At 36.7% G+C, this 25,448-nt stretch overlaps 1 protein-coding gene across 4 annotated transcripts in view; it reads right to left on the bottom strand.

The window, feature by feature from the left end:
* Positions 1 to 16,951: 16,951 nt before the first annotated feature.
* Positions 16,952 to 25,448, bottom strand: part of syk (spleen tyrosine kinase) — an 18,607-nt gene continuing 10,110 nt past the window's right edge. For 2 of the 4 annotated variants that reach the window (XM_060895466.1, XM_060895468.1), the window contains 8 exons: positions 23,378 to 23,428; positions 22,847 to 22,919; positions 22,534 to 22,693; positions 21,273 to 21,482; positions 20,951 to 21,137; positions 19,641 to 19,781; positions 18,968 to 19,080; positions 16,952 to 18,065 (listed from right to left, as the gene is read on the bottom strand). In XM_060895466.1, coding sequence (XP_060751449.1) covers positions 17,993 to 18,065; positions 18,968 to 19,080; positions 19,641 to 19,781; positions 20,951 to 21,137; positions 21,273 to 21,482; positions 22,534 to 22,693; positions 22,847 to 22,919; positions 23,378 to 23,428 — 1,008 coding nt within the window. In that variant the 3' untranslated portion in view covers positions 16,952 to 17,992. The remainder of the gene's footprint in view (positions 18,066 to 18,967; positions 19,081 to 19,640; positions 19,782 to 20,950; positions 21,138 to 21,272; positions 21,483 to 22,533; positions 22,694 to 22,846; positions 22,920 to 23,377; positions 23,429 to 25,448) is intronic. The other 2 variants (XM_060895467.1, XM_060895470.1) reach the window with 1 other exon arrangement.

Below are 25,448 nucleotides of genomic sequence, written 5' to 3'. Positions count from 1 at the left end.
GCTAACCACTAAGCCACCGTGCCCCCCATGTTAAACATTTATTTTCATAAATGAACAAAATGCAGTGAATGAACCAAAGAGAAATCTAAATCAAATCAATATTTGGTGTGACCATTCTTTGCCTTCAAAACAGCAGCAATTCTTCTAGGTACACTTGCACACAGTTTTTGAAGGAACTCGGCTGGTAGGTTGTTCCAAACATCTTGGAGAACTAACCACAGATCTTCTGTGGATGTACAGTAGGCTTTCTCACATCCTTCTGTCTCTTCATGTAATCCCAGACACACTCGATGATGCTGAGATCAGGGCTCTGTGGGGGTCGTGCCATCACTTCATGCTGATTTGAAGACAAAAGTTAGTAACACCAAATATTGATTTGATTTAGATTTTTCTTTTGTTTCTCACTTTGCATTTTGTAAATTGACAGAAATAAACACTCATTATTTATATTTCTGAAAGCATTCTTTGTTTACAGCATTTTTTCACACCTGCCTAAAACTTTTGCACCGTACTCTATATAGTTTGGCAGACAGATAAACACAGCTGTTCCTTATAGAATTCATTTCTGTGAAGAGAACTATTGATCTACCCACAAGTCCAGTTATGATCTAACCTGAGCTTATATGACATTTCAACTGTTTGCCTACCGCTAAGGCTTACTAACAAGATGATACTGTATAATTTTCCTTCTTCATCACATAAGTCAATGTAATTGACTTGTCTTCACTGCTGTTCCAGCATCTTCTGACCCATAACAGAGACATGAGACCAAGAAGCAGAAATCTTCTCTTATTTACACGTCCACTGTGCTCCAATCTGTAGACATCTATTATTAACCCCATTTCATTAAACACTGCAAATATACACAGAGCTTTGTATGATGGTCCCTAACCATACAAGCACACATCGTGCAAAGTTTTTTATGTGAACATGATTTAACATTTTATCTGTTTTTATTTTCCGCCATGAAGTCAGTCCATAGTCATAGCACCATTGTTGCATTGAAATATTACATTCAGTTGGCGTATTAATAACCAAAGGATCGTTGCATCCATTTTCTCAGAAAAGCTGCCATCAACCCGAGCAAACAATGTTTTACGTGGTAATTGCAAGAGCAATCATTTCAGCTGTTTTCAGCTATAGATATGAAAAAGTTTATAAGTCTATCTATTTATAAACAACGTTGTGCTAAGATTTAAGGCGAGTAACATTTTCTCTGAAAATATAGGGGCTGTGTTCACAGTAATTGTCACTGCCACTGCACAAACATGGAATCACTTGACCATGCTGAAAGCAATTTATGTTTTGTTTAGCACAAAAGCTACATGCTGAAAAACATTCAATCTGTTTTCATTTAAAATAGCGTACGAGCAAGCGTGCACATATACTGAATATTGGCATGGCTGTAATTTGTCTGTAGGTTACTCAAACCTGTGCGATATTCAATACAAATACTTGATTGCAAGTGCAATATTTATACAACAGTTTTATACACAACAAATTAATATTAAGTGATATTTCTGACACAGTGTATAAAATTTCAATCTAGCACTGTAATGTATGTAGGAAACCATTAACCAGGGTGAAAATAGACACTAAAACAAACAAACAAAATAAAAAATAAATCTTCTAAGCTACTGAAGATCACATAAATTTAGAAATAAGGTTTAATAATTGGGTGGACTAGGGTAGGGTTTTTCTTTCATTTGTGAAAGAAATTTATTAGTGTTACATTTTCCATAAAACTTATACTCATAACTCATAAGCAGAGTGACCTCTGTGTTAAGGTGTTAGTGGGTGGGTTTTGAACCCCTTGCCCTAAGGCTGAAACGGTATACACAAGCAGCAGTGTGACCAGTGTGTGTGTGTTACTGGGTGGGTTGTGAACCCCTTGCCCTAGGGCTGAAGCAGTATACACAAGCAGCCGAGTGACCAATGTGTGTGTGTGTGTGTGTTACTGGGTGGGTTGTGAACCCCTTGCCCTAGGGCTGAAGCAGTATACACAAGCAGCAGAGTGACCAATGTGTGTGTGTGTGTGTTACTGGGTGGGTTGTGAAACCCTTGCCCTAGGGCTGAAGCAGTATACACAAGCAGCAGAGTGACCAGTGTGTGTGTGTGTGTGTGTGTGTGTGTGTGTGTGTGTGTGTGTGTGTGTGTGTGTGTTACTGGGTGGGTTGTGAACCCCTTGCCCTAGGGCTGAAGCAGTATACACAAGCAGCAGAGTGACCTGTGTGTGTGTGTGTGTGTGTGTGTTACTGGGTGGGTTGTGAAACTCTTGCCCTAGGGCTGAAGCAGTATACACAGGCGGGACTCACGGGACACGTGAGAGGGAGCTATGTGGTGGCATTGCTCCAGCTGCACTACACTCCCGGTTCTCGGAAAGCGGCCGGCGGTCACCAATACATTCAAGATTTATTTAGTAGAACATTAGGGTGACATTCATGCTCAGCCTTGCATCAGCACACTATAAACCCAGGTCACCTCCGAGCAGCTGCACCGCTACAGTCAAGTGGAACTTTTATACCTGAGTATAGGACGTGGCGGATAATAAATAGTGCGACACGTCTTTCATGAACAGCCTATAAATAAGAACTGCATGTTGGGTGGAATTTTGTGCTCTTTATACATTTTTATGAACTTTTTAAGGAGGTCTGAGTGGCTTCTATAAAACACATTTCTATATTAATAGATTAAATAAATACACAAAATTAGCTTTTTAATGTCTCAAATGGTTTTTGGGATGATGATGATTGGTATAATTGTAGGTTTATTTCCCTCTATACTGTAAGGCAACACTGACATTGTTGACAAATGTTCTTGTTTTTGTACACAGATGAGAGCCATCACTACTCACACATAGGTGATAATAAAAATTAAATGTAATTAATTAAACACTTATTCATGACAGCATAACAAATTTTTATTTGTCACATACACAAGCATATACAGTATGTCACCTATTGAAATGCTGTCATTTTATTTCATTTTGTTAAATCCTGACTATTATTTAACCCATTATTTCACCTACAGGTCTCCACAGGCAGCTGTGTAGCATCATGGAAAACTCACTAAACTCTCACTCACTCACTCACTCACTCACTCACCTCGGGTCACGGGGAGCCTGTGCCTATCTCATAGTCATCAGGCATCAAGGCAGGATACACCCTGGACGGAGTTCCAACCCATCGCAGGGCACACACACACTCTCATTCACTCACGCAATCACACACTACGGACAATTTTTCCAGAGATGCCCTCACTGAACTCATCAGTTCATATCCAGTCAGCAGAATGTGGTACATCGGTCTGAATAGCACTCATATTCTAATAGACAAAGATATTGATTGAATTTAAAGTAATACTGAACCTGTTTTTTTTTTATTTAACTATTTCACATCATGTTCTTTTGATTTACTCTATTCAGTTGCCAAATATAATCATTTCATTGCTATTTACTATTTTATTGCTTGTTACTATTTTTAGAGTTTTGCTGCTAGGTGAATGTCATCTCATCTTTCTGTGCTTACTGAAACAGCTCTGGACTTGGCGTTCATGTTTGGCCTGTGCAGACAAAAGCTTTGCAAAAATGAATCAGGGCAAAAATGAGCTGACAAGCTTAATGTGCTTTATATCTTGTTACTGAGCTAGAGGATTTTCTACAGAAGGGTAAATAGAAGGCTGTCAGGAAAAAAAAAGCCTTTGTGTTGCTGCTATTTACAAAGACCATTGTCTTGACTGTAAAGCAAATACCACATTTGGAAATGCCACGTACTATTTAAATCCATCAATGAACTAATTTTCCTAATGTTATACTCACACTAAGAAGACACTGGTCCCTTGCTGCTGCGTAACAGCCGCTTAAAAGCTACTGAATGAGTAATTTGCCATTACAGTCTAAATATATAAATATATGAAATTGAATTCATGTCTTGTAATTGAATTGCTTCAAATTCAAATTGTATGAAATGGTTTGAACTTCAGATTCAAATGTTCAGAACACTACAAGCGGGGAAAACAAAGGAGGATTAAAATCCTCATCATTTCAACTATGGTTCCGACAATGTTGAGGTAAGAACGTTTGATTATTCTGAAATTGAAAGTGAATTTTAAAAAGCACACAGACATCCAGCCAACCTCAACACCTGCACATATTAATTAACCTGTTTATGCAAATCCTTAGCAAATTTCAACAAAGAATGTCACATCTGTCTCTGTTGAACTTAAAAAATGCTTGTGCCTGGTCATGTTCAATAAAATTCATTCATTCATTCATTCATGTTCTACCGCTTATCCGAACTACCTCGGGTCACGGGGAGCCTGTGCCTATCTCAGCAGGCGTTATCGGGCATCAAGGCAGGATACACCCTGGACGGAGTACCAACCCATCACAGGGCACACACATACACTCTCATTCACTCACGCACTCACACACTATGGACAATTTTCCAGAGATGCCAATCAACCTACCATGCATGTCTTTGGACCGGGGGAGGAAACCAGAGTACCCGGAGGAAACCCCCGAGGCACAGGGAGAACATGCAAACTCCACACACACAAGGCGGAGGCGGGAATCGAACCTCCAACCCTGGAGGTGTGAGGCGAATGTGCTAACCACTAAGCCACCGTGCCCCCTCTCAATAAAATTAAATTGGTAATTAAAAAAAGGTAATTAATTGCAGGTTGGACCAAAAGTTTTATGTGGACAACTGAAGCAATGATTGACCAACAATACACACATAACACTGGTCTGAATAAACAGTAGAGCCAGTTGCTTGGATTAGACACTTCACTGTCTTGCAACTAATTTGCATAGAATTTAGAAAATCTCACATAAATGTCACTTTCCTCGTCATCGCCAAAATCACTTCTCACGTTAACTAGAAAATTAATGGTCATCTATCGTTTTTTTTTGCCTGTTAGTCTAAACATAGGTTAATAAGTGCTTCTATAAGACTGTGCTAAACTAGAGGAAGGATTTTTGTTACAAAAGTTTACCTGTAACACAATAATAATTCAGAGCCTTCTGCAGTTTATTCGTTGCATTTCAACATTTTCTGATCTATGAATAAGGTGAAAAAGGAGACACCTGTAATGTGAACAACTCAAATGCAAATAAAAGTCACTCGACAGAAAAGCAAATGACTGAAAGGGATTGCACATGGGCCGTGAAAGACATGGTAGCTTTCACGTTGCCATGACCTTGTCTAGGTGAACTTTAACCTTGGAAGTTGAGAACTTCCTTGTTGTGTGCCAGTAAACAACAGAACTCTGAAGGTCAGTATTCTGTGTTGCTGCATCACTAAATTATGGCATCATGAATTCAATATCATGGAATTTATTCAATAACAAAAGCACAAGGTAAAATATCTTGCACAGCATAAATTTATATATTTTCAGTGTTCTTGATGTTGTCATATCTGAGAATTTGTAAAATTTAGATGGTTATTTATAATATTGCATTAGTAAGCTTTTATATAAGAGCTAGTGGCTGAGAGGTTTGTACTTCGAGCTAATAGTACTTCCTGGGAGTTCTGAACATACTACTCATGATTCAGCTCTGGAGTGAGAGCACTGTTGTAGTCAGAGAACTTGAATATGCGTGAATGGAAATGAATATAATGAAAGATTAGGGCTGTGTGCAAGTCACTGAATTTCTTCCACTCCAGCCGTAGCATGGATCTTAATGGAGACAGCTTTGTGCGCAGGTGCATTATCATGCAGGAACATGTTTGGGCCTCTTAGTTCCAGTGAAGTAAATTATTCATGCTACAGCATACAAATGTGTGCTTCTAAATTTGTGGCAACAGTTTTGAGGAGAACCTCATATGGGTCACGGTCATGTTTCCCCAAACGTTTGGACTTATAGTGTATGTTTTTGATTAGATACATATATTGGATACATAGAAATTTCCCTATTGTGGGACGAATAAAGGAATATCTTATCTTAAAGTCTTAGATTCCATTTTACTTGGTTGTTTAGTCCTTAAAGTCTAGCTTTTAGAATTTTACTGTGAGTTTGAACATTTGGGTTTTGAGAAAGACATGTGATGCATGACCCCATATAGTACACAGATATCCAGCCTGTTATCCAGCCAACAGCAGCACCTGCCTAGATGAGTTAACCTGTCTATGCAAATCCTCAGCAAATTGCAACAGAGGATGTCACATTTGTCTTTGTTGGACTCTGGAAGCGGTCGTGACCAGTCATGTCCCTCCAGCTTATAGTAATATAGATCTTAAGCAAAATGACTTCATTTGAATTCCACACACATCTTATTTCTGATCCTATTAAAATGCACATGCTTGTTAATATTCGTTCAGCAGGACAGATAGGAAACTTTTCTTTTGAGGTTCGATATACAGCTGCCATAACTCCCAAGAAATGGGGACTAGATCATACATGTAGAACAATGTGCAGAATGCTGACCTCCTTATTCTACTTTATTCAGTCTAAAGTACATCTGTACTCTAGATATCTACAAATCAACTAGAATGTATTCATACACGAAGCTACATGACATTCTTCGCCTTCTTAATTCAGTTGACCTTTAGGCTAGCAGAAATGCCTAGACTTTCCCTTTCTAACAATTGTCTCCAGCCTTAACCCATCCCTTAACCCATCCCTTAACCCATCCCTTAACCCTTTGCTGAAGTGCGGAGCTGAAAATACCTTCCCATTGCATAAACTACTTATCTTGATTACTCTGTCCTCTCTCCTCCAAATCAGCTCTTTCAGTATCCTCTATTCTCTGGTTTTCATAAACTTGGACTATGGACTTTCTGCTCTTCAAGTTATTACAATTGCTGTGACAAAAATAACAATACTGAAACTCTAAACCTCCTTCAGCTCCACCATTTACTTCTGCCAAGGATAATTTCTTTGAAGTTAAGGTACCAGTAACTGGCAGATGATCATTACAACATCTTCCCTCTAGGCCTTCTTCTGCACATCATCTTCATTTTGTTCTTTGCATTCTTTTACTGTGAGTGAAGCTTTATACATTGAGGCTTCCAAATATCTGTTGGAACTTTGGTTCTTCCTTGCAGTCATGTTGTCAGTCATCTGCATCCTCAGTAATCATTTATGTATGGCAAATACTACACAGGCATAAAGCAGGCTTTTCTACTTTTCAAGCAGGCATAAAGGATACCAGCAGCCTTCTCTATACTACAGACTAGTCTACATCTTCTCTCTGCTATAAAAATGCTTTCAATCTTTTCCTTACAGAATGACGTACTAGATCCAAACCCAGCCTCAAGTGCGCACCAAGACTATCCTTCTGTTGTGAACAGTCTCTGGAAGCTCTCAGATCTAAATTTTTTTTTAACCCCTGGATGCATCTCCAGTTTTCAGTAGCTACCAGATGATCCTGGACACTATGTTCAATATTTTACTCACAGGACTGCACTTAAAAGATCTACTCTAACCCTCAGGATGATATTAAAGGCTATCATGAATTGGTAAAGATCCCAAGCTGCATCAGTCAACAAAAAATAATCCTCAAAGATTTGTACTTGGCCCATCTTACTGTGCAGTATTTTGTTAGGAACAGTCAGCCACGTTCACAGCTTCTCTCATCATTGCTGTACTATAATACTCAGCTCTCTCTGTCCTTCACTTTTTAGGACATTGCAGTTTCAGTATGCATTTCAGCTCACATGATTTGCTTACACCCATTTCAAGCATGCTTATATACTGTACATGCACTAATGTTTGCAGATCTGCTTGCTCATATTTAGCATGGATGAGGGTTCACCACCTGTAATTCAATTCAACACCACATTACTGTTTAACATATGCTGCCATTATTCTCATCAAGAACTGTTACTTTGGGTTTCCAGTGTCAGTGTTGCCTGCCCAGTCTACTTTATGGCACAATGCAGGTTTGCTTATAATATCAGGAAGATCAACCTGTATCTGTCGTATATAATATGTTATAGAACTCTAGGCATTCACCATTTCATGGTTGCTGCAGCTCTCTTCTCTGGCTGGCTTATGAGTTTGCATTATTAAGCCATAACAACGTATTATTTTTTCTTACTACACTGACTTTAGAGTAACATGTACATGGGTCTATGTTCCAACCTAAACCCTGTTAGTACATGAATGAATTGTATCTGGTGAAACCATCACTGTGGGGTCAAACCAAATTCTTCTTCTTCATGGTTCTATGATGTTGGCCTTATGGTGGTCACATCATTCTGCAATATATATGTCACATGTAGTTACTAGTGTCCATTTAGTGGTTTGTAGTTTCTTACTTTTCACTTTGGATAAAAGCATCAGTGAGAGAGTTGCATTTTAATGTCAAACATGTGACAGTCACCTTTCCTGTAAAACTCTGGGTTGCTGTAGGCTGAGCTTGACAAATACATTTAATGTCACCTTTGTTGTTTACGTTTAAAGTTTTTTATTGTTTGACTGCAGAATTTAACAGCTTTCGGACAGACTTGCCAGTTCTTTCTGGATTGAAATGACAGCTGTTTTAAAAGTCATTTTCAGTTGTTTACTCAATGTGTCACTATTTTTTAGTCTGCTCTTTTACTCCCACTTGCATAATTTCAATGCAAAATCCACTGTCACCTTTGGGATTAAGCTTAATATCCATTGCAGTGTAGACTATTTTGTTTGATGTTTCAGCACCTCCCTTGTGATTTTGTTTGTTTAGTTAACTTTAGGATGTTGCATAACTATTATAGTAATGCAATAAAATGTTACGGGACAGGATGTAGCAAGAGAAAGCTATCTGAATAGTGCACTGGTGAATCATCCATGAGGGCCTGGTTGTGTCCACAATCATTTCCTGTCTAATAAGCTACAGCGTACAGAGCCGCAGTATAGTACATTGACCATGTAAGGGCCTGTGTAAACAGATAAGTAAGTACACACAAAATTCGTGGGAAGAATGCGATGAAACATGAAAACTTATTTTGGAGAAATCCAGATAAATGATCGGTTTAAGGTTAATGTGTCTTTCTCAACTGTTTTGCCATGATTAGACAACAGCTTCATCGCTCCTTGTCATAGAAATCTCTGGATCTGTACAGGAAACCAGATTAAAACCGGTCTTCCAAAAGATATTCTATCATTTAGAAAATCATGATGGTGATATAGACTGCTATGTCTAAATTGACTTCTAATTTACATAGAGTTCATCCAGCATTGAACGCAGGGTTGTGATTTGGTTAGTGTGAAGGGTAAAGCATATAATTGACCTTGTTTACATACTCAGCAAACCATTTAGTGAGCCATAGTGCATTGTGGATGGAAGCATTGCCATTCTAGAAGAGTCTCTCTTCCTTAGAAGAATTCAAAACACATACACTGTACAAACAAGCCATGTGCTTTTCCTTTATTTTGTCACTTATGTGTAAAGGAAGAATTTTGGAAGGGAACGAGGGGACGGCAAATTGTGTGAATTTAAGAATAGCACTGGAAACACGATACATTTTAATGCATACAGTATTAAGCAGTTCTGATGTACACTGTGTATGAGTACAGATTGTTCACTAGTTAACTATGTAGTTAGGCCTTATTTGTTGCAACTGTAGTTAATGAACTTATAAACCATAAATAGTAAAACACACATAAAGCAATAGAGTGTAATAAAGTATCTAAAGTATATTTAGCCCACCGTTCCGATCTCTAACTGATAAGAGTAACATTATTAGGTTATATATCACATTATCTCTTGCCTCTGCTACTATGAGATATTCCGACATCTTAGAACTGCTACATTTACAGCAGTTTTTCTATCAGATTACGCAAGTTCATGAATCAAAGTCAAAACTGAAGCATATTTCAGACTTGAACTTTCAACTGAAGTATCAACAAATGCCAGGATTTACATTACAATGCATGTAACTTTGCGTGCAAAAAGGAAAGGAATTTCTATTTCTCGTTGTTTACATAATGCATCAAGCTAATAATGCATAATGCATAATGCATAAGCTAATCTTTTTAGTTGCTCGGAATTTCACTTCTTGGCAGCTACTTGATTTTTACATTAAAATTTTTTTTCTACTTCTCTGTAAATGATAAGAATTGATCCCATTTATATTATTTTGAGGTCATTAAGATTTGTAGGTAGATGTTTTTAATATATTGTTAGTATTTATTATAGTTTTTCAAATGTGATCTGATCACTGTCATAGTAATGTGCTAATATTTCATATATTATTATCAGGTATAATCAGCACAATTAACCAAAACACCTACCCGTGTTTAATGAAATACTGAAAACTTTGTTTATTACTGGGCGACTCTGGTCATCTGAGATAAATTCAAGCCTTTAATTCCATGATCGATGTTTAGAGATATGTACTGGAATCTTTTTTTCCTAAATGGTTTCAGTAAAGAAGCAGAGAATGAAATCCTGCATGACTAAAGGAAAAGAACTATTCAGTCATTCTTAAATGCATGAGTGCCCCCTTGTGATATAAATATATATTTGTGTTTTATTTCAGACTTGATTACCTTGGCTGAACTCAGTAATCATTCAAGTTCATCCTTTATTTCATGAACAAAGAATGTGAAGCTAATTGTGACATACACAAAAGGGAAAATCTAGGGTTAGGCCTGGGAAAGGGCCTATGCAACGAACATTTTCTCACAGACGTCGCTTCAAGGTCATTTATCTTGTGAATTTGGTGAAAAAGTGAACAATAATTCATATTCAGCTAATGGCCACTGTAGTCAATGTGCAGGCGTCGAGTGCAGAAGTGGGTACAGACTTAGACCTACTGTATGTTCCTGACATTAAGACTCTAATAAATGTAACTGTGATCTTATTTGAAATGGTTGCCATTAGTTTGAATACTCCTATAGTTCTGTTGTATTGCTTTGACAGAATGACATCAAGGGTTAGAATATGCTGATTAGTATATTTGGCAAATATATGTTATTTTTTTTTAAGTTTAAACTTCTTTCATTTCAAGTTGGTTTAGTTTAACTTGTATGGTTTTCTACATTATCCATGATACTGTTTGACTACATCCTGATAGTGGCACCATTAGGAATGAGCCCATATATATACCCCAAGAGTGAATTGGCAGCACTGTCTCTTAGTCTGTTCAGTCCAGTGTCCAAAGCTTGAAATTTCACTCTAATACCACAGCCATTTTGCAGATAACTAGTTATGTCCCCAAGTGACATCACTGTGGCACACAATTGCTAACTTTGCATGGGAATAATGAAAATACAACAAACCACATCATAAATATTTCACTTTAAACATATTTAATGTGGTTTAGAGTGGAGGTTTTCTTTCGAGCTATCTTAATGCATTTAAAATTCAGTCCTTTCCTATTATAGCCTTTACATTTAAGCAGTACTTGCACAGTTGCTCTGAGTATGAGTGTCGCGTGGCTCCACCGCAGGCCAACCACATCGGGCTAAGGAAAGACTCTATAGACTTCCATTGGATATCCGGTGGTTTAGCCTGGCAGCTGCAGCAACTACATAAGAAATTAATCATTGAACCACATATTTTACCGACTCAGTCCAACTGTTAATTGGCATAGTGGCTAATTCCTCCTGCCATTATTATGTATTATAATTTTGGTACGTTTTTAGTTGATTAATAGTTACGTTCTTGATGTCTCTCTTTTAATATGGAAAAATCTATTAGCTATTAATGTTTAAATATGTTTTCTTATGTTTCTTATATCAAAAGACGCCTGATGAGATCTGTGTGTATGTTTAATAATGAAAAACATTCAATGTCAATTTGCCTACAAAGTCACCTGCATTTTGACAAATCCAAAAGAAAGTACAATACTACTGATGTTTAGGCCTAATGTGCCAAATTTTTTTAAGCGTGTTTGACATTGATTTGCTATGAACCCTTCTGAAACTGAGTGTAAGCGTAACGGTTGAGGCACCTGTCATGCAAAGAGCTCATCCTCAATGTTTGCCCCTAGAGAAGTGAAATCCTTTCAGGTCGAATGTCGAACAGGTGACCCCCCCTTTTGGCCACCACAAGGCCCAGCCTCAACAGAAATACATGCTGGTTTACCGGCAGCGTGTGCTAGTCTGCCTGCCCAACACCTTCCAAAGGCTGCTATCAGATGCTTCCAGGCAGTATTGCCTGACCAAAGGCCCTAGTTCAGCTTCGGCTGTGGCTTTCAGACCTCAGGCAACGAACAGTTCTCTGTGGGTGACCTGCATCCGGCAGATGTCCCAGATGCAGGGCCGAGAGGATCCCACCACAGGAGGGAGGAGGTGTGTGTGTGTGTGTGTGTGTGTGTGTGATGGGGGTTGCATAAAAGAAAGCCTCTTAGCCTGTACTGATGTGCAAGGCCATTTCTTCCGTTTAGTCTCGTGAGAATCTTCCAGCAAGAGCAGATGTGCAAAAGAGAGAGTTTTCCATTTCTTAACTTGCTCTCTCTCTCTCTTCTCTGTAATCAATTGGTTTATTTTGTATAAAAATTGTAACATCCTGCAAACACGGGCTCAAAGGACTCATCCTAAGTCTGCTTCAGGTTTTAGATACAGGCCTTGTGTGAGTGGTTTGCATTTTGAATTAACATAAATAAACCAAATGAACTTTTATAAATGTGTTAATCAATATCTATAAGCATAATATGTTCAAAAAACAAGCAGGTGTGCTGACTAAATTAACTATATTACTATTTATATAGTAATATAAATGTAGTATAAAATATAATAATGATTTGTTTTTGATCAGAAAGCAACATTCGTACATCAGCCCTTTTTGCATTCCTTTAGGCCACAAAGGTCATCAACCATTAAAGGGCAACTAAGTGCCTGCAAGCTCTATTTCAATTATATGGATATATTTTTATTGCATATCAGAGTTGTTCATGATGATGTAAGATATGCCATACAAACCCACTTACATTTCCCATCTCATTCACGGAAATGTTATGTAACAATCAATTGCACCTGACCAAGAAGTGATTAAAGGTAACCTATCTAACCGATCTTCATATCGCTGGGTTATTTCTTTTGACCAAGTGCTACTTTCCTGCTCCAACCAACCCCCGGAAACACAAGGCAATAGACTCCGAGACCGCACAGGTTCTTTGCATGTGTGGGGCTTTCTGCTTAAATCCGATACATGACTATTGCGATATTAAAAACATGTGCATGTGTGTTTGAGTGAGATTCTAGATGGAAGAGGTTAGAGCATGTGTGAGGCCGGAAGCCTGTATTCTCTGTGGTTCTGTCCTGCAGTGCTCTAGCCTTGTCAGTATGCTTTCCACTGAAGTGTACGTGTGTGTGTGTGTGTGTGTGTGTGTGTGTGTGTGTGTCTGTGTGTGTGTGTATACACCCTTGTATACTTACATTTCTAAAGCACACACATGACACAGACACACATACACGCACACACAATTCTGTCTTTGGAGACAATTGAAGTGTTAGTTGTTTTAATCTTTGTAGGAATGTGTTTTATGTGTTAAAACATTTATTATATAAAATAAACATCATTTTAAATAACGTTATACTGTATATAAGGTTAATAAATAACAACTTTCTCATGTCAATTACAAACAATTATTGTGAATTCAGCCATTTGTTTCCATTTTGGATCCTATTGGAGTTGCTCAGATTGTCTGAGGTCCAAGACTTGCATTGATCTGTTAGCATAGACCATTTATTAGCATAAAGGGAGCTTCGTGACAGCTTTAACAGAAATTTTGTGTACCTCAAGGGTCGGTAATCTCCCTTTGAACATATAATTCACAAATATATATAGTTTCCTTATACTATGCTAATGGTACATGAAGATACTGAACTTTCCACAGATCCATCAGCACAGCTACATAAAATGGAATGCTGTGTAAATTGAAACTTGCTTCTTCTAAATTTGAATAAAACAGAAGTAAGTGATGTTGGGTACTAAATGTGACTGTATAGTATATACAGTATATACATATATAATGTAGTTAATGAAATCTGATATCTGAAATCTGAACACTTACATCAGAAGAGCATTGTATTATTTACACACCCCACACTGTACACTGTGTACAAGCTCAGGCCAGTCACATGGGTGAATACTGTCATCTAGTGGCCTAAAGGACAATTAACTGTTCTAAGGATAAATGTGTTGAGATCTTGGAGGTAGAAGAAAACTCAGGTGCTGGCACAGATGAGTATCTTTATATCCAAATGGACATTATTCACATAAAAATGAAAATGATCCCTGCACTCTCTTTATGTCTATAATGTCCAGCCAAGTTTCAAGCTTTTTGTCATGTGCGTGTTATGAGTGTGTTAAGTATCTATTTACAGTAAAATTCTTGTGCTTCAGTTGTCCACTCTTTTCCTAACAGTTCAGAAATGCCAAGTAGCTCATATGTATATATGAATTGATCAGGTCTAAAGAGGACAGCCATAATATAGGGCATAATATGGGGCAGAGGTGCCTCGAGTAGGCAGCTCTGCGTTGTTGATTTGAGGATCGGGGTTCAAACCCCAGTACTACCAAGCTGCCACTGTTGGGCTCTTGTACAATGCCCTTAACCCTCTTTGCTCCAGGGGTGCTGTTTCATAGCTGCCCCTGTGCTCTGACTGCAACCTCCAAAGTTGGGATATGTGAGGAAAAGAGTTCCACTGTGCTGTATGTGGTGATGATAAAGGCTTCCATGTCCCATTCATTTATACAAGATTAAATTATCTTCAAGCTACATTAAACCAACATGAACAGGCTTTGTGCATGCTGATGTTGGCACACAACTGTCTTAAATTATTATTATTATTATTATTATTATTATTATTATTATTATTATTATTATTGTTATTGTTATTATTGTAATAATAACAATAATAACAATAATAATAATAATAATAATAATAATAATAATAATAATAATAATAATAATAATAATAATACATGTGGAGAAATAACCAAATAATCACATTTTTTTTAATAGTTCAATTATTTATTACTGCTTTACAGAACTGCTTGTGCAAAGACTAATTAAATGCTACAGATATTTTATTTGAAGTCTGTGAAAGATAAAAACAGTGCATGGAAGACCAGTGGATAATAAAAACCTGAAAGAAGTCAAGTCAAGTTTATTTATAAATCAAATTTAAACTCCAAACACCAAAGTGCTCCATGATAGACATAATACCTCAATAAGACCTGACAGAAAAAAGACAAAACAAGAGAAGCAATAAAATAAGATTAGAGAGAATAAGGAGTGTTAAAAAAAGAGAACAAGATTGTTCTTAATCTTTAAACAGGCTAAACTAAAATAGAATAAAATCAAACTAAAATGTAAAACTGCCAGCACTACACCAGGGACACATAACAGGAGGTGGAAGTAATAAGAAGATTAATACGATTCTAATTAACTCTCAGTGGTATCAGGATACAGGAAGAGTGACAGGTTTAAACTTAGGATTTCTATTTCCATATGTATAAAAGTCCAAGTTAATATAAAAATCATACATGTTTAATTGATTATTAAGTAATATCAAAACAATCATAGCAAAAATCCATGCATTCATCAGGGGTATAAATGAAATGAATAGAGACTAAATGTCTGAGTTCAGTGTATTCTTAATCATGTCAAATTCAGCTGTAGAAAATTGTTGTAGTTCATTCATTATTGTTGTTGGCGACAGTTTGTTATATAATATAATTCAATAGCAACCACTCACTCACTCTCATACTCTCACTCTCACTCACTCACTGACTCTCACTCTCACTCACTTACTCACTCACTCACTCACTCAGTCTCACTCAGTCACTCACTCGCTCACTCAGTCTCACCCACTCACTCAGTCTCACTCACACTCAGTCACTCACTCAGTCACTCAGTCTCACTCACTCACACTCAGTCACTCACTCAGTCACTCAGTCTCACTCACTCACACTCAGTCACTCACTCAGTCTCACTCACTCACACTCAGTCACTCACTCAGTCTCACTCACTCACTCACTCAGTCTCACGCAGTCTCACTCACTCAGTCTCACGCACTCACTCAGTCACTCACTCACTCACTCAGTCTCACGCAGTCTCACTCACTCACTCACTCACTCACTCACTCACTCACTCACTCATTTACTCACTCACTCATTCACTCACACTTTCATTAACTGATTTATTCTGATCAGAGTTATAATGAGTCTCTAGACTATCCCCAGAACACTCTGCATGACAGAGGAACACACCCAGGATGGGATGCCAATCAAACACACAATCTCATTCACACTAGGGGCAATTTACCTTAGCAGGTATTTAAGATGTGATGAAAACTGGAGAAGACAGACTATACAACCCACTTAAACATGGGAGATGCACAGAACTTCCAAACAGTCAGTCAGACACCTGAGCTTAGTACCGAACCTGAGACCCTGGAGGTGTGAGGAAGCAGAGCTATCTCCTGCACCAGCATGCCACCTAGTTCAATGTCAGGAGCACTTTAAAATGCTGCCATCCCATTCGAGAGAAAGCTGATGGGTAGAATTAGTAATAAATAAAAAAGAATCCTATTCAATATGATGGCAAAGGGGCTAAGAGCAAAGGGATAGAAGGATATTTTCTGCTCAAAAGGAAGACCAACATCATTCTGCCAGACCTTGTCTTGCTTTTGTGGCTTATTTTATTTTATTTTATTTATTTGTCAATCTGCTTTTCCATACAAATCTAACCCAATTTTAAATGCCTTGTTTTCTTTTTTTTTAATTTTTTTTATCAGACTAACCTATCAGACTTCAAGGAATCAGTGTTGTTACACACTGCATTTGTGGATTTTCTGCCATTTAATCTCAGCTGAAATTGCTGAGATTATTGTTTCAGATGTTTTTAAGTTTAAAAGTAATTTATAGGACAAGGGGTTGTATTCGTGGCTGCATAGCAACAGTATGAGGATAAAATCAGCAGGCTTATAATAATGTCTATTATATTTGTGTATCATATATAGTTGTATAGCCAACACTCCACATGAATGGATTTAAAACTGCTATATTGATGTATTTAGCATTGGAATGATTCTTTATTGTCAGAGCTTTATAACTAACTTGTTTCATGGATAACATTAAATGCAATGATAAACACATGCAAAATATGATGCTATTCTTTAAAAGATAAAAAAAAATGTTGCCATTGTTTGAATAAAAGCACTTTGAGACATGCTGTTTCGAGACACCCTTTCGTTGATTATTTTTCCATAACAAGAATTCCTGTTGTGTTTACATATATTACATATATTATCTTCTCTGGTTTTGCCTTTTCCTCAAAGAACAATAGCTTCCCACTATAACAACTCAAACTTTTAGTATACTCAGTTTGTATGAAACCTTGTCAAATAGCTAATCTGGGCTGGGCTATTTCACTGAGACATGCTGACAAAATATAAGACACTGTGTCATGGCATCACATTCCCAAGTCTTAGAGCATGCTTATATTTATGTTTATGTATGTCATCTTTACAACAGGCTAACAGGGGTACCAAAAAAGTGAGTGGGATGACGTTCAATGGTTTGAGGGATGGGGACAAGACGTTGAATAAAAATCCTCTGTGATGGGTGAATCAGTGCATTAACCTATTTAGGAGATTAGAAGTTATACCAGTCCACAGGCACACTAACTATAATGTAGAATGTAAATGTTCTTAAAAATGTAATGTAATACTATAATGTAAATGTTCTTAAAAAGGTTCTTTCACTGCTAAAATGCTTCTAATGAAACCAGTAAAACAGGGAAATGTTTAAATAGAATCACATAATATAGAAAACAGTTATGTGATTTTAAAAATTGCAGTAATGGTGATGTGAAAGTTTCAATTTGCTACTCTATTTATTGCTAATTATCAAGTCTTTAGACGTGTAGAAAAATGACCAAGACAGCAGGCTCTCATTGAACTTTGGCTTGCAAAAAAGGGCATATTAAGAAGAAGACTTGAATAAGGTTGCAGGTATATTATATTAAATAAATCAGTGTGGCCAGTCCTTAAAACCATGTACAAACTGCTCCTGGGGAAAAACTCTTCATTCTGTTTTCTTCCAGATGGTCACTGAGAAATGTCATAGTAGTAGTCTCTTAGCCTGGGCTCCACCACAGAAAAGCTTGGCCTCTCATCCGCCCTGAAGAAATAAGACAGCAATTACTTGATTGTGGTATTGTGAACTGATGTGATCGACAATGTGATTTTGGTGTTTACATCAGTGGTTCAAAAAGGGGTCTATGAAGAGGAGGCACTGGTTAGTATAGTCAATACAGCAAGACTAGCCAGGGGGTGATTTTTTAATTACATTGTGGTAAATGACAACTCAAACTCAGAGATGTGTACGGTGCAAAAATATAAGCATATTAGCAAGGTGAAAATATAACTTTTTTAACATTTCTTATTATAACATTCCAGTAAAATGACTATGACTCTATGATTAATAAACATATTTCTACACATTGTTACTCCTTGAAAACCATGAAATAATCTTATACTTATCTAATTTTAAGCATTTATGCTTAAAATTTGCATGTTATGCTTAACATGCAAATGGTCATTTAAAAATGTATATTTAATATTTCTATAATTATTTTAAAAATCTTTATTTTAATGATTTAATCTGAAAAGGGAAAAAGTTACTTTCACTTGGTTTATGTTATACAATAAATCTGTAGCAGTAAATGGGCTGAATATTCATACGGATTAAGAGTAAAAAAATGACTTGCTAATTAGTTGCTAAGATTTTTATGGTTTCTAATAATTCTTCTAAATATTATTGTATCTATTAGACCAAGTGATAAGCATTGTATGTAATTCGGTTATATTCATACAAGAGAACCTATACTGAGAACAAGAGAGATTCATACTGAGAACTTGTCCCTATTTCTTCCTATCCTGTGATTAATCTTTTTTTATATGCGGATGCAAATAAAAAAATTCTTAACAAAATGATATCAGCCAGTTATACCACGATCATATGTTCTAGGAATAACTTTAACTAACGTAATGCTGGATATACGAATACAGGAAGTCACTCACTTGTATGTCCAACATTTCAACATGATGTTGTACATCTCAGATGGGCAGTTCAGTGGAGCCGCCATTCTCTCGCCACTCTCAATCAACTGGATTACCTCATTTCCCTTCATCCCCTATATAGTGCAGATTAGAATCAGTCTCACAAGTGACTCATGAGTGTTATAAAGTTTGGTATGACATTTTGGTTCAGTGGTAATACTATTTTATTCTGTGTTATACTTTTTATTTTGCATTAAGTCTTTGGTGTAATATTTGTAGCATTCTACAAATGGCTACAAATATAGTTCAATTAAAATTTATTTGTATAGCGCTTTTACCAATTGACATTGTCTCAAAGCAGCTTTACAGAATATAAACATAAAACAAAAGGCTAATAATATAAATTTATTAAGATATTATAATCTATATATTATAGAATAATATAAAGATTAGTATAATTAAAAAAATTAAGATTAATATTAGATATATTTGAATGTGTTTGTATTTATCCCCAGTGAGCAAGTCTGAGGTGACTATAGCCTTTGGATAGGACAGTGTGTGTGTATATATATATATATATATACACAGAAAAAGTGTGTATCTTGTGTATATATTTTACTACTTTAAGATGACTGTAACTCTGCATGAAAGTGACAGTGATCATGAAGTTGATACTATATAATACAGACTTTACCTTGTATGGCTTCTGTCCATATGAAAAAGCCTCCCACATCAACACCCCAAAGCTCCACACGTCACTCTTACAGGAGAACTTGAAGAAGTTCATGCATTCAGGTGCATACCACTTCACAGGCCACTTACCATGACCTTTAGACTAAACAAGGGGGAATAGACAGGAACAGTTAATATCTGGTTTATCTGCTTCATAAACACTAGACTCCCTTCATATTATAAATCACAATGCAATTTAAATATCTGTACCAGGTGATTAATTCTACATCTGCATACAGCTTCACTAGAACATTACAGACTTTCTGCTGATCACTGGTCCAACCTACAGCCAAGTCTGTTGTTACTAATGTAGGTTGTTCCATTACTTTATATTTGTTTTTAAAAGCTACTGGTCTAGCTAGGTAGCTCCACTCTTAGCATCTAAGAATATTGTGGTTAATAAAAACCTTAGAATAACTTTAACATTTTATTACCACAAAACCTTTAATCATAGGATTTGAGCTATCACATCTATAAAAACTGCTTTTGTTCAGCAAATGTAAGAAATGTGGCATTTTCTCTAAATTACTTTAAATCTTTTTGCTTATGCATATTAACATCATTAATACATTAATACATCAGGATTCACTGGCAGTAGATTGTGCCTTTAGTAATTAAACAACAAAACCCTATTAGCACTTCTGATACTGTCCCCAAAATGTTCTTCATCTCCCCCTGAAATTAATTCCTGACTCTGCTACTGCACTGAATGGAAGGTTGTATGTTTAAGCAGTTCATTCTTTCATTTCTACCACTTATCCGAACTACCTTGGGTCACGGGGAGCCTGTGCCTATCTCAGGCATCATTGGGCATCAAGGCAGGATACACCCTGGATGGAGTGCCAACCCATCGCAGGGCACACACACACTCTCATTCACTCACGCAATAAATACACTACGGACAATTTTCCAGAGATGCCAATCAACCTACCATGCATGTCTTTGGACCGGGGAGGAAACCGGAGTACCCGGAGGAAACCCCCGAGGCACAGGAAGAACATGCAAACTCCACACACACAAGGCGGAGGCGGGAATCGAACCCCCAACCCTGGAGGTGCTAACCACTAAGCCACCGTGCCCCCCTTAAGCAGTTCAGCTATGTTTAATTCATTCACTGACACTTTGCATTATCTGACATCACTTTGATTAAAACGTCTGGTGAATAAATTCACTGAAATCCAAAGCATCTGAAGTCACCTAGAATTAGATTACACATACTTCATCTTCATTTCAGCTCTACAAAAAGTCTTCTGGAGGTGCAGCATACTGTACCTCATAATAATCATGCTCACTGGTGAGGGCTTTGGACAGGCCAAAGTCACTGATTTTTGCATAGTGCTGTGTGACTAACAGCACGTTGCGGGCTGCCAAGTCTCTGTGAACGAAATTATGCTCCTCCAGGTACTTCATCCCCATACAGACCTGATGCACAAGCTCAGTGACATTTTTAATTGGAAGTCTGTGTGAAAAACAAGGTGCAGAAGTCATGTTCAATCTCCGTTATTAGCCATTTGCCAAAGCATTTAAACATAACCTAGAGAACATATTGTGTGGTAAATGGTCTGTGATATTAAAATGATTAATATTATCATACCTTTTCTTTTGCAGATACTTGTTCAGAGGGCCAAGGTCAGCCAGCTCCATGACTAACATGAGGTTCTCGGCGTCACAGATGCCGATCATACGCACTATGTAGGGGTTGTCCAGCTGCTGCATGACTTCAGCCTCACGAAGCATTTCGTCCCTTACTGCAGCATTGTTATCATCGTTCTTCAGGATCTTTACTGCTACCTGTTTCTGTGTTCTGGAGAATACACACACACACACACACACCACACACACACACACACACACACACACACACACACCTTTAAATCTTGTCAAAATTAAACACTTCATGCTGGGTTTCATTTACACTTTACACTCCCTTGTGTTTTATATTTGTATTTCAACACACGTTTCAACTTGTATGTATTGCCATTTGAATATATAGTTACTACATGTAACTATAGTTTCTACATGTACAGTAACTCGAAACTGTTATTAAATGTGACAAATAACACAACACATTCTAATACCTCTTTTTATTTCTTAACATTTGCACTATTATTATTTTTTAACCTTAAAATGTAGTTTAATTACACGCACAATCTGTGAGGAATAGCCCGGGTTTTCACTTCACTGCAAGCTGTATACTGTATATAACAGTATAATATATATATATATATATATATATATATATATATATATATATATATATATATATATATATATATCTGACAAAATCTTGAATCTTGAATTGTGGAATAAAAAATTGCATGTATTGCTTAAAATTCATTCATTTATCACCTGATTTATACGGTGGTATAAATTACATGTTATCTGATTTCTTGGGTCAAACCCTTGGTTTTGTATATGCTCTGTAGCTAGCTTTTTTGTTTGCGTGGACACAATGTTTTCCCTTTTTCCTCTAGTGACCAATGCATAGCAATTTAAGATGAAATCGCAGTATACGTTTTGTTTATATTTTGTATATATTTGTATATTTGTGTATTATAAACCTAATCTATAATAATAATAAAAAAAGATTCTCACAATATGAGCCCTTTACATCTGCACTACACCAGACTCTAATTCTTATTTATTTATACATATAATGTTTAAAGAAGTCATTTGATTTTCATCTTCACATCGCTGATATCCAAAAATCAGTATGCATGTAACCCACACATGGATTCTAATCCTGATGAACTTGATTCATCTAATCGGTAAATAGTCTTACCTTGTGTAAGAACAGGGAAAATAATTAACTATACAGGACAAAGAGTTAGAGATCCTGCCCATGAACAACTCACTTCCTCATCTGATAAATGCCTCTAAGGACTGTGCCAAAATTGCCTGAGCCAAGCTCTCCATCCTCCAGGATCAAGTTTTTCCGGTCCACTGTAGTTGAGCGAAGTTCATCAGGGTCAGCATATGGACTCTCATACACCTCAGTGCTCATGGGTAAATCCTCTGCTTTTGCATATACAAAGAGTAAAAAGACAGAAGGGAAACACTATCAGTTCCTTTCAGCACCATTACAGCTATATATGATTCTGAGTGTATTCATGCTGTGACCTATATGAACAAAGGTTGGTTAGGGGGACATGGGACATGTCAACTAACCTGTGGTAGGCACTGCTGCCCCCGGTGAATAAGTATTATCTGTCTCATGATTTTTGCGAAGGTATGTTGTAAGCTGTAGGCATACAGGATAATAAACAGATTAGATTGGTAAAGATACTTGAACACACATGGTCAAATTCACAAGTTTCCAACTCTGGACTGGAGTACACCTTGTTCACATCCTGCACATTTTCATGTTTTCCCTGCTGTAGTACAGATTAATAGTAGAATGAGGTGTGTTACTCCAGGACCAGTGTTGGAAACCTGTGATTTATTTAGATACACAGACACACTTTGGCTAATTACAGTCTTTCGTAAATGCTTACATAATGATATTAGCACAAATTTCTCAGTTGAATATTTTTTCTTTTCCCAACCCATGGAAGTATTCTCCTTAAATACTTTTTTTTTGCAAAACAAACGCTCCATCTTCAAGCATTTCAAAAACTTCACGAACAAGTCTCACACCGTATCTTGTGAGAGCTTTAACATAAAATGCATGCACTTAGAAATCAGTGAAAAGACACTGACCTTACTAGGGCAAACATCTAAGATCTTTTCTTTACACCTCTTTAACGCTGTCTATGAAATGAGAAAAATGAAGTCAATATGTTACTTTCAATAAAATACAAAGGCAGAGAGATACGTATTTCTGCGAAGGTACAATACATGCAAGAGTTATTTACTGTATATGCAGGAATGCCACAGAATAATACATGACATGGTTACTGCCAGCCAAGGGTTCAACCAGAGAGCTTTCAATTGGGACAGTATGCATGATTATAAAAGTTAGAAGAAGTCCTAATGGAAAATCCATGTTACATTAGATAGCCATGATTTGAATATTGAAGAAACAAAAGGTTCTTCAATTGCTGAGAACAAAATTCTCTGGCTGAATAGAAATGAGCAGACTTGTTATCTTCATAAATGAACAAATTCTTAGTGGATTTTTGAATCTTTTGGTTCATTCATTCATTCATTTATTCATTCATTCATTCATTCATTCACTCATTCATTCATTCAGTGACAGTTGCAATTTTGTTTTCTATTATAAAACACAATTCTATGCAATTGTATCTGTACGTCTGTGCAATTCCCCTGGTTTTTGTAGCCAGCTTTTTAATTTGCTGAATGAGTGAATGTAAGCAGATGAGAAAAACTGTAATAGCAAATTGTGTCCATGAAATGGCACACAAGCAAATCACACCACACACTGTTTCCCAGTCTCCTTCATGGCCTTTTTGCATAAATCATGCCTTTAATAAATTAATAGCTTTCTGTTGTAAGACCACGAGAGAGAAGAGAATCTGAGTCTGTAAATAAGTCGAAAAAGCCGTAGGATAAAACTCATCACACAAAAAGAAGAGATAAGAGACACACTCTTAGAAAAAAAATTGTTCTGTGAATAGTTATGGGTTCTCCTTAGAGAACACTTTATGGTTCAACACAGAATCTTTAAGGGTTCTTCCACACGGACAAACCAAAGAATCCCATAGGGTTCCAGATTTAACCTTTTTTTCTAAGAGTGTAGGAAAGGGTAAATCAGTTATTAATTGAAACTAATGAGAAAAGGCTGAATATGATTCAAGATATTACCTGAACCGATTATGCCTGAGTGTAATAAGGTCTATAAAGGATAGCAACTTTAATCTTAGGACATTTTGGCACATTTGTCAGCATCATTTCCCAGTAAGCACTAGGTGGCAGTATAACATATAAACCATGGTATATACTTGATAGTAAGGATTCTGTACACTGAAACTCAACACAAGTCAAACATTTGGACACAACCGATTAAATGAGACCAGCATTCACACTAGCTGGCTACAAAGTGACAGGCAATCATCTATTATCTATAAATGTGTGTTATTTTAGCAGCAGCATTTCAATGAGGAAATGCTATGCAAATTAGGTATAATGGAGTCAAGCAACAAAACTAAATGGTTTCCTCTGTGTATTTCTCAAAACATCTTCATTTCTCCAATCACAGCTTTACTTACTACCTCCAGTTAATTTTCCCAAACGAAAAATGGAAGAAAAACCTATTAAAATTGTATAAAGTCATGAAGAAAAATATGACTAGGAAGGAAGTAGCAACAATCTTTGGTGCTTCTAGAGAGTGTGCTACAGTACAGTTAGCTTGTGCATAATCTCCAAACTAAGCTAATACATAACATGTAAATCATACAACCAATTCTATCCCTGCTAACTGCATTACCTAATTTTCTTCATAACTAGCTAGCTGTAGAATCTATATATAGACACAACCATTTGTCATTAGAGCTACATACAGAAATACTAATAAACAACAACAGTAACAATATATACTTTTACACATTCTTAGGCACTGTATAATTCCACTATTATTATATCATGTTCTTGATAGTTTTAGTATTATTTTACATGATAAACAGTAACAGCAGTATGCACCCTATAACTACTTGGTGTGTCCAAAACATTTGACTGGAATTTACTGGATGAAGTAGTAATAACTAATTTTGCATTGCATATTCGATATCAGTGTGCAAAACCTACAAAGTAATAGTATAGATTGCTATTTTGCAAGTATTTACTAAATAACTTTAGTTACCAAGTGTTAGAG

This window comes from Tachysurus vachellii, chromosome 20 (genome assembly GCF_030014155.1).
Source record: "Tachysurus vachellii isolate PV-2020 chromosome 20, HZAU_Pvac_v1, whole genome shotgun sequence".
NCBI lineage: Eukaryota > Metazoa > Chordata > Actinopteri > Siluriformes > Bagridae > Tachysurus > Tachysurus vachellii.
Note: the sequence above shows the minus strand (reverse complement) of the source record. Positions and strands in the feature narration are given on the sequence as shown.